The sequence below is a fragment of the Tupaia chinensis genome, unplaced genomic scaffold, assembly GCF_000334495.1.
Source record: "Tupaia chinensis unplaced genomic scaffold, TupChi_1.0 Scaffold138812_1, whole genome shotgun sequence".
In the NCBI taxonomy this organism is placed as follows: domain Eukaryota; kingdom Metazoa; phylum Chordata; class Mammalia; order Scandentia; family Tupaiidae; genus Tupaia; species Tupaia belangeri.
Window position 1 is genome coordinate 830176 of NW_006198705.1, and position 10840 is coordinate 841015.

General features: G+C 44.1%; 1 protein-coding gene across 5 annotated transcripts in view; it reads left to right on the plus strand.

Moving 5' to 3' along the window:
• Window positions 1–10840, plus strand: part of RIPK1 (receptor interacting serine/threonine kinase 1) — a gene marked incomplete at its 3' end in the record, with an annotated part of 31489 nt that overhangs the window by 430 nt on the left and 20219 nt on the right. For 2 of the 5 annotated variants that reach the window (XM_027765593.1, XM_027765595.1), the window contains 3 exon segments: window positions 4808–5030; window positions 6610–6766; window positions 9312–9449. In XM_027765593.1, coding sequence (XP_027621394.1) covers window positions 4879–5030; window positions 6610–6766; window positions 9312–9449 — 447 coding nt within the window. 5 annotated transcript variants of the gene reach the window in all.

Here is a 10840-nt window from a genome sequence, read left to right on the forward strand (position 1 = left end):
GCTCGCTGTCCACCCGGAGTCCTGGTTGGACGTTCGTAAACCCTTCAGGGGGGTTTACGCTCTGGTTCCGAGGAGGTTGGAGACCTGCCCTCGGGCCTGGATTATGGTGTGATGTAGTTTTAGCGGAGATGATGGGTTATTATTGTAGTATCACTTAGCAAAAGTAGGGGCAGGTTGCAGAGGCCGCCAGAAGCATTTCTGCACCACGGAGACGTGAGCTGTCAATGGGGAAGGAGTCAACACCCACATTGAGTAAAGGAATGAGTGTCTCCGCTCTTTGAGGCTTCTCTTGTGGTATGGGCACTTGTTTTATTGTTTTGTTTTTACTGACTGCTGAAGAGTGCTTGCCCTTCCGGGATGTGGCGAAAGGGGAACTCTCCTACACTGTGCATAGGACTGTAAATTGGTCAAGCCACTGTGGAGGACAATATGGAGGTTCCTCAAAGACCTACAAATAGAATTACCACATGATCCAGCAATCGTACTCCTGAGTATCTCCCCAAAAGAACGGGAGAATGCTCAGTAAGGAAAGCGCTTGCACATCCATGTTTATTGTAGCATTATTTATGATTGCTAAGACATGTCCATGAACAGATGAATGGATTGAAAAAGTGTGGCGCATATACTCTGTGGAATACTATTCAGCCATAAAAAAACAAGACCTTGGCATCTGATAGAAAAATTGTCAAATACGGAAGATTTAGTGCTGAGTGAAGCAAGCCAGGCTATGAAAGAGAGACATTGTACATCTCCACTTAATATATAGCAACTATCTGAACTCTACAGTAGGGACTGAAAGATTGGAGGATACAAAAGCATGGAAAATAATTATGGACACTGGAGATAGTGTGGAAGGAGGGTGGGAGACGGGAAGAGTGTAAATGGTCAAATACGGAAGATTTAGTGCTGAGTGAAGCAAGCCAGGCTATGAAAGAGAGACATTGTACATCTCCACTTAATATATAGCAACTATCTGAACTCTACAGTAGGGACTGAAAGATTGGAGGATACAAAAGCATGGAAAATAATTATGGACACTGGAGATAGTGTGGAAGGAGGGTGGGAGACGGGAAGAGTGTAGAGAAGGAAATTAGGGAGAAAAAATAAAGAAGCAAGACATTTAGGGGACACAGTAATGATAATGTGTATAGTATTCTCAACTGGACTGGTCTGAGGTGTATTTCATGTTGGCTGAATTCTCTTTACAGGCCAAATGATGTATAGTGATCGAATGTATACTAAATAATTTTTTATAGAGTGCTTGCCCTTGCCAGAGAGACAAGCCGAGAGGGACCACAGTGGAGTGTGGTCATGTTGCAATCTATTCTCCATTTCTCCATCCCATCAGAATTTTGGGCATCTTGCACATGCATGCAGTTTGTTTTTGTAAGTTGCTGGGGACAGGATTGGAGCCACATTGACCATGTGGGATCTGACTTCCTTAAGTCCTAGGCTATGGTGGCAGCCTATGGCATTTTTTTGCTTAAATTTTGCCAGAAGGTGAGTGTGCTCACCTTAAGAGAGAGAGAGAAAGGGAAAAACCATCTCCCTTTACCCCTGTCAGCCAATACCTTTTCTTCCATTCCTCACCTCCCACTCCCTTTTATTTGGATTTTTGAGCATGCATGCATGCACATGTACTCAGCACATTTTCCAGGCCACAGGATCCAGGACTCAAACTGCATGGGGCTGGTTGTGTAGAATCCAGCTGCTTTAACTGCCAGGCTCAGGGTTATCCTGCTTTTATGAAGTGCTTCATACTCTTTCTGAAAAGTTAAGATGAGCTGCGCATTGGACAAGATGAGCTGCATCCTCTTATCCAATGCATTGGACAAAGACTCACAAGTCTAGGTAGGGGAACATCAGCATTTCTTGCTGATTTATTTATTTATTTAGGATTTTGCTATGGGGCATATGCACTGGCTGGAGAGAGAGAGTCAGAGAAAGTGAGATATCACCCCCTGGTGGGGATGGCCATTCCGCAGTCCCTTTTCCTCCATTCTTCTCGTGGGATTTAGGGCACACATGCACCCAGTATGATTTTTCAAGCTGCCAGGTCCAGGACTCAAAGCACGGTTGGCCATATGGGAGTCTAGTGCCTCTACCTTCATGCCCCCTTGCTAACATTGTGCTGTCCCTCCTTCAGAGCTTTTGTTTATCTTGGGCAGAATGTGAGCCAGTGCTTAACCAATGAACTTTGCAGGAGTCCTTTGGTCTTTAGACCAGTAGTAATTCTTCCTTGATTTGTACTTCAAGAAACCAAGGCGCAAGTGAACTTTGAAATATAGGATGACTTAGTACTTAGTAACCACCAGGAAGGTACATTGAGTAAGAAGCAAATTGTGGTTAGTTAGAAATATAGAATACATGGAGCCAGCAGGTGGTGCAGTGATACCTCGCAGGATTCCCAGCTGGCCAACCATGACCCGGTAGATTGAAAATCATGCCAGTGATGTGTGCGTGTGTGCCCAAGATCCCAGCAGGAGAATGGAGAAAGGATTGTGGTGTGGCCACCCCCCCCCCCCCGGGGGATGATTTCTCACTTTTCCTCTCACTGTCTCTGTTTCTCTATCCAGTGAGCACACATAACCTATGGCAAAAACCTCTAACAAAAAAAAAAGAGAGAAAGAAAAAAGAAAGAAAGAAATACGGGATACAGAAAAAGTGAAGAATGGCTTGTTTCAATGAAATTTGGAGTTTCATCAGTAGTAATGAAACGGCAATAGCAATTAACTTTAATTGTCCTTTTCCTCTATCTGCATTATACTGAGCCCAAGAGATATGTTGTACGTTCACTTCAAGATTGTCAATATTAGTATTACGTAAAGTTTCTAGAAAACCAATCTCCAAACTAAGTAAACTACTATTGGTGCTTATTAGTTCATAACACATTAATAGCATCAATATGACCTGGGAATTTGAACAAAAAATAAAGCTTCTCATACTTCCATTTGATATTATATTCTGGCCCAAAAAATGACTGATATCTTTATCAGTAGGATATTGATTTTGAACTGTGTATTTTCATATGTTTTAAAAACGGAGTCTTTCCTTTTCTCATGTTTCTGACTCTAGCATACTCATTTAAAATAGGTACCAAGACTATGTGATTGTGTCTTCATATCTGGATTTCTCAGAAAATAAATTATTGTTTGCTCTCTAGAGTCGCATGTGTTAACGAAGTGTTAATGGAAGGTAGATTCTATGATGTGCCTCTTCAGGTGAATCATTTAAATCTTCATTTGTAAATTGAAATAATGATTGGGAACCAGCAGTTAGCGTAATGGCTATGTCGCTGGACTCCCACGTAGTCGACCGTGGTTCACGTCCCGGACCCGGTGGCTTAAAACTCACGCCAGGCGCATGTGTGTATGTGCCCAAGATCCCGAGAGGAGAACAGAGGCGAAGGGACTGCGGCATGACCATCCCCCCTTGGGGGGGTGATTTCTCGCTTTCTGTCTCTCTGTCTCTCTCTGTCTGTCTGGCAAGCGCATGTGCCCTATAGCGAAAAACCTCTCAAAAAAAAAATTGAAATAATGATTATAAAATTTACTTCACAGGGTCATATTTTGCTAATGTACATGGTAACGCTTAATTAGGTTCTAGTTCAGTCTTATCTTTTGCCAGTCATTTGATTTTTCCTTGTTAAGACCTCTTGTGTGAGAGACCAGCAGGTGGCATGGTGGTTAAGGTGCTGGACAGTCCCACATGGCCGACCATGGTTCAAGTCCTGGATCTGGTGGCTTGCTTTTTCACTTTCTTTCTCTCTCTGTGTCTCTCTCTAGTTAAAATAAAATAAGTAAATGAATAAATAAAAATAAATAATTCTTTTTTTTTAAAAAAAAAAAGAGCTCTTGTATGTTTGGACACAGCACACTGAGGAGTGCTGCCATGGAAGAGAGGAGCTCCGGCCCTCTGTTCTTGCATGCTCTGACCTCAGGTCATGACCGTAGTTGGGCTCTACACCCGAGATCCATCTGTATGGCAAGATTGGCAGTAACTGCAGGGCTACCATGTGGCCCATGTCCTGCCTCTTTGTTTACCTCCTGACCTGGAGTTTTCTTTCTTTCCACTGAGCTTGGTAATGGATGTTTGCATCCTGTTATCCAACACATATAAATCCTTTGTAGCAGGAGGGGTTTTGACATTTTCTAGTGTTCCGTGTTGCCAGAAACAAAAAGTCTGGAGGAATAATAATCATTATCCTCAGTGACGCTTAGAAATATATATATTAAAAAAAATAGTTCATCCTAGGGATTGTAAGTCTTTCTTCAAAAGTAACGGCCCAGGGCCAGCAGGTGGCGTGGTGGTTAAGGCACTGGACTCCCACATGACCGACTGTGGTTTGGGTCCTGAACCTGGCAGCTTGCTTTCTCACTTTCTCTTTTTTTCTGGTGAGTGCATGTGCTATATAGCAAATTAAATAATAATGATACATTAAATAACTCGTAAATAAAAAAGCAAAGGCACACCAAGCATATAATAAGACTTTGCAAAAAGTGATTTGAGTAATGGTATTTTTCTTTTAAGTTTACTTATTACTTTTATGAGCAAGAAAGAGGTACAGAGAGACAGCACCTGCAATAAGGTATTAATGCCATGGTCTGTTTCTAGCCTCACCCAGACCCAGTCATAGCCCGTGAGTTCCCAGCATGCTCAGGGAGGTGTCTCAATGTGAACCTGCAACTTTTCCACATGGGTTCATCTTGCAGAGCGTTACATTTTACCACCGCACCACTGTCTGCCCCTATGAATAATAATCTTTTGCCCTGAAATATCTTTTCGGTTTTGTTCTTCCCCCCTACAGAGCACAGCACTGAAGAAAAAAAAAAATTGATGTGTTTCGGGGCATTCAAAGCATTCAGAAGGTGACCAACCATGTCTTTGGACGACATTAAGATGAAATGCAGCGACTTCATAGAGAGGGAACACCTGGACAGCGGAGGCTTTGGGAAGGTGTCTTTGTGTTGGCACAGGACTCATGGACTGGTGATACTGAAAAAGGTGTACACAGGACCGAAGCGCACCGAGTGAGTGGGGAGCGGAGGTGGGAGGGCTGGCCTCTGAGTCGGCCACAGACGTGGTTGTCATGGAGGTGTGGGCAGGGCGTGGGTGAGAGCGGTGGGTTTAGAGTGAGCAAACCCCAACAGAGTCTCAGCACCCAGGCTGTCTGCAAGAGTGACAGGAGTGCTTCTCATTGTTATCATCACCGCTGAGGAGAAGCTCACAGCTAGTAAATTACAGAAGAGAAACGAAGGGAGAGGAAGTGGAGAAAGAGAAAAGAGAGAACGGTGATGGGGGAGGCCGTGAAATCAGAATGAGAGGCATCAGTGAAGACAGATATTTGGAGAGGACCATCCCTAAATATTAAAAAAAAAAAAAATGGTGGTTCGTGTGTGAGTGACTCCATGATATTTATTTAGTTAGTTAGTTAACTTATTTATTTCTTCCTTGAGAGAGAGATACAGAGACAGAGAGAGGGAGAAAGGCATCCCGAACAGGCTCGGCCAGCCCAGATCACATATACATGTGGCTGTATAGGGAGACCCTGGGGCCCAAACCCAGGACCTTCCCATGTGGGTCTGTCAACAACAGCATGGTGTTACCCCTGCTCATACCACAGAGCGTTGTATTACCACTGTGCAATCATGGCTGGCCAGGAACTCTCTAAAACAGTGGGTGGTATACTTTTTACCTTCCTCTCTCCCTGTCAGAGTGGTTTCAAGATAATCTTTGTTTGTTTTTAGGTTTTTAGTTTTTTCTATAGGGCATACATGCTCACTGGAAAGAGACGTAATGAAAGAGAGGGAAAGGGAGAAAGCACCCCGAGAGGATGGCCATGCCACAATCCCTTCTCCATTTTCCTCTCAGGATTTTGGGCATGCATATACGTGTGCCTGGCATGTTCCTTAAGTCTTCAGGTCCGAGACTTGAGCCACACAGTCAGCCATGTAAAATATAGCCACCTTAACCTCCGTGCCAACTGCTGGCCCCAAGAAGCTGATTTTCCTTTTTCTTCTTCTTTTTTTTTTTTTTTTTTGAGAGGTTTTCGCTCTAGGGCATGTGCGCTCACCAGAAAGACAGAGAGAGACAGAAAGCGAGAAATCACCCTCCCCAAGGGGAATGGCCACGCCACAATCCCTTCTCCTCCATTCTCCTCTCAGGATCTTGGGCACACACGCACACGTGCCTGATGGGAGTTTAAGCCACCGGGTCCAGGACTCGAACCGCAGTCAACTACGCGGGAGTCTAGTGAAGTAGCCACTATGCCATCTGCTGGGCCCGAAGCTGTGTTTTTCATCTGTCCTGCCTACCACAGTCTTTTTCAGGCTACGTTGCTGCTGTTCACTTACTTTTCATTCATTCGCTCACCGTGAACAGTTCTTGTGTGCACGCTGCTCGGTACTGGGCAGGAGGACAGTAAGGCTGAGCGGGAAGCTGCTCTGGCATCTACCGCTCATGATTTGTACCGGGAAAGAGCAGTGTGGACCGGAACGTGACGGCAGCGTGCGTGATGTGGAGCAGTTGGAGGAGCACCCCTGCTCTCTGACACAGCAGGGGCAGGGGCTCGCTCTGCCCACCTCAGCCGAGCATCTTTCCCACCCTCAGGTACAACGAGTCACTCCTCGAGGAGGGGAAGATGATGCACAGACTGAGACACAGCCGGGTGGTCAAGCTGCTGGGCATCATCATGGAAGACGGGAACTACTCCCTGGTGATGGAGTACATGGAGAAGGGCAACCTGATGCACGTGCTGAAAGCCGAGGTAGAGCACACCTCGCCACGAGGGCCGTGGCCGTGGCCGTGGTGTTCGTTCGTATGCTATAACATGACCCCTTTGTGGATTGCTCCATGTTTATGATTTTCCAAAGTCAGTCTCTTCCTCACCTCTCTTTGCCCAAGAGGTAACCTCCTGCTGGCAGTCCTCTGTGTCGCTCGCTCAGCTGCTCCCTCTATTGGGCCAATCCCATAGCATAATGGTTACGGAAGCCAGATCCCACATGGCTGACTATGGTTCAAATCCCAGCCCTGGTGGCTTGGAAAACATGCTGAGTGTATGTGCATGCATGTCAAATCCCCCCAGGATGGAGAAACGGAGGAGAAGGGATAAAACCCTATTAAGGGCACTTTCTCCTCTTTGTCTCTGGCTAGTACACACGTCCTTTGTCAATTACGAAATTTAAAAAAGAAGAAGAGGCTCTCTCTTAAGTTTTAGGACTGTGGCTAGTTTTTTTTTTTTTTTAATTAAAATTTTTTTCTTATTTATTTGTCATGATAATGAGCGTGTGCACATTCTCATCAGAGAGACAGAGAGAGAGAAAGCACCCTCGCTACGCTGCAGTCCCTTATCTCCAGCCTTCAGGTCCTCAGGCTCTTGGGTGCCCCTATGCAGGCACCCAGCATGTTTTCAGGCTGACCTGGGGATCCGAACCATGATGGATCCCAGCTTCACAGTTCGGTATGCCATGAACTATGCCACCTGACTAGGCCTGTGGTTGGCTTTTTTTTTTTTTTTTAATGAGGTTTTTGCTGTAGGGCGCATGCACTTGCCAGAGAGACAGAGAGAGACAGAAAGCGAGGAATCAGCCCCCAGGGGGGGACAGCCACGCTGCAATCCCTTCTCCTCCATTCTCCTCTTGGGATCTTGAGCACGCACAAACATGCGCCCGGCATGAGTTTAAGTCACCAAGTCTGAGACACGAACCGCGGTCGACTACATGGGAGTCCAGCAATGTAGCCATTACGCTAACTGCTGGTCCCTGTGGTTGACTTTTTATGATACTCATCAGCCACTCTGCAGTCCGCAGTTCAAAGACAGACCTTTTTCTTCATGAAGCACATGATCTTATGTGGGGTGCACACATCCTGGATTGTAATTAAATATGGATTACTGGTGAAAACATGCACTGTACAAAACTGAAAGAAAAGTCAGGTATTAGCAATTGCCACTGAATTGCATTTAAGAAACTTGTTTTAGGTTAACTATAGAACACGAGTGGCAACAACACTGGAGAAATGTAAAAGAAGAAAATAAAAATTGTTTGCCAAGACAAAATAACTTTGCAACACGTATTAAAGTGCGTGCACCCATTAAGATCAAGGCCTTGCACTAGTTGCTCGGGAGCTAATAATAGCCAGTATGACACATCCGGGTGAAAGGAGACAGATAAGGAAGTAGATTATGGTGGACAGTGTTTTGTTTGTTTGTGTTAATTTTACTTATTTCTTCTTACATGCATTGTATTGTATCAATCATTTTAACTGGGTTGTTCTCCCAAAACTGGTTAAGATCAGCTGTCTGAAGTGAGTAGGCATTTTGATGGGAAGATAAGTCTCTGGGGACACAGACATTCTACACATCAGACAGAGGTAGGGTATGCCACTTGTAGTTCAGGAAGCAAAGAGGTGCTTAGCTCTTTCTCTCTTTCATAAAAGAAAGATATAAACTTAAATAAAATAAAATCTATACATGCGGCCAGCAAGTGGCACAGTGGTTAAGGTGCTGGACTTCCACAGCCGACTGTGGTTTGAATCCCAGACCTGTTGCCTTGAAAATCACATTGGGCACATGTACGTACATGCCCAAAATCCCTGGAGAAGAATGGAGGAGAAGGAATTGCAGCCTGGCCATCCTCTTTGGGAGGGGATTTCTCACCGTTTTTCTCTGTCTCCCTCCAGCAAGTGCACATACTCTATGACAAAAACCTTAATTTGAAAAAAGAAAGAAAAAAGACATACTAGGGGAGGAGAAAAAAATCTTTTCTGTTTCTTTGTATGGTGGTGATGAAACTTATTAATGCTGTAGTTCAAATACATTATGCGTTAAACATGGTTTGAAGAGGGTGGTCTTAGAACTCTTAAGTGCCATCATTTCATACATATACATTTTTAGAAAACATCGTGCTTGTAAACTAGTGTCTCACTGTGGAACAAAACTAAACTTTCACTACTAACCACTATAGAAACTAGAGTTGTTTGTGTTAACACTGATGTTTATACAACTAGAGTACAATTATAAATAAAAGGTCAGCCGATGGCATAGTGGTTAAGATGCTGGACTCCCACATGGCTAACTGCATTTCGAGTCCTGGACCCAGCAACTTGAAAATCTTGGGTGGATTTATGCCTGGAGTGTTTCAGGTCACTTCTTTAATGGGACCAGTCTTCCACCTGGCTCCGGCTTTGCAGAGTGGCAGCCTCGCACCTGTGCTACCGTGAGTGTGTGAGGATCCCTCCACTCTTCATGGAACAGTTGTTTTGACTTGATCGATCCCCTTTCTGTTTCATGGATTTCACGTCACTTGTTTTAGGTCAGTATCCCGCTTTCTGTAAAAGGAAGGATAATTATGGAGACCATCGAAGGAATGTGCTACTTACATCAAGAAAGCGTGATACACAAGGACCTGAAGCCTGAAAATATCCTCGTCGATGACGACTTTCACATTAAGGTAAATCATAATCTATAGGCATATGGAAGTTGAGTCATTGAGTATCATTCATTGTCCAGGGTAAATCCACTCTTGTAGAACATAGGTGATGAAGGTAGACCTAGCTAGCGTATAATTGGTGATGGTGCCGCCAGAACACCCTACCAAGGTGTGAAAGGAAAGGTGCAGACTTGGTGAAGTTGGAGGATATAGACAACACATGCGTTTTTCAGGAGTGGGATCGAGTTCAGTGAGAAAAATCTCTTTACATGCTAGCTGTGTAGCCTAGTGGTTAAGGGAGTCAGATCCCACATGGCCAAAAGTGGTCTGAAGCCTGGGTCCTGTGGCTTGAAAAACATGCTGGGCACATGTGCATGATTGATTAAAATCCCAGCAGGTTGGAGAAATGGAGAAGGGATTGCAAGTGACCATGCCCTACTGGGGGGTATTTAATTCCTCCTCTTTCTCTCTCTCTTTTTCTCTCTCTTTCTTTCTCTCTAGTAGAGGGCATGTACCCTCTGGCAATTAAAAAGAAAAAATAAATCTCTTTCCTAGATTCTCTTTTCCTTCTCTGAGATGGAAGCATTCCAGGGTTGCCTTACTCACCTTGGTATGGCCATTTGCCCCATCCTTTTCCCCTGGAAATCTGAGTGACCAAGAGATCACCGCTCTAGAAAGGCAGGGGAATATGGAGGTGTGTGCAGAACATCTTTGCAATTTAGATACGGCCTGAGAGTCACATCAGCAAGTTGGCCATTTTGGCACCAGAAACCTCTGACTTGAAATTTGCCTTGACTTATTTATTCATTAAATAATTATTTTATTATTTATTAAATACTTATTTTATTATTTTTACTATTTTCCTCTCTCTTTTTTGAAAGAATTATTTTATTTAACTTTATTTATTTATTTATTTTAATTTGGCCAGAGAGGGACAGAGTGAGAGAGGGAGAGAGAGAGAGAAAGTGAGAAAGCAAGCCTGCAGGTCCAGGACTCAAACCGCGGTGTGAGAGTCCATGTGGGAGTCCAGGGCTCTTAATCACTAGGCCACCTGCCAGCCCCTATTTATTATTATATATATATATATTTATTTATTTTTTTAAATTTGACTAGTGAGAGAGACAGTGAACGTGAAAAGCAAGCTGCTAGATCTGGGACTCAAACTGTGGTTGGCCATTTGGAAGTCCAGTGCCTTAACCACCAAGCCACCTGCTGGCTCTGGCTGATTAATATTTTCAAAAAATTGGTTCCTTTACTTTTTTCTGTATTTAAAAAAAAGTCACTTTCCTTTTGAAAACTGTTTTTCTGTTGGAGTAAAGGGAATGAAGAGAAAAGGACTTTACTTTTGTCCATTTAGAATAAAAAGGATTGGACCGGGGGAACATCACATCTGATTGGCTCTGACAGCAGGA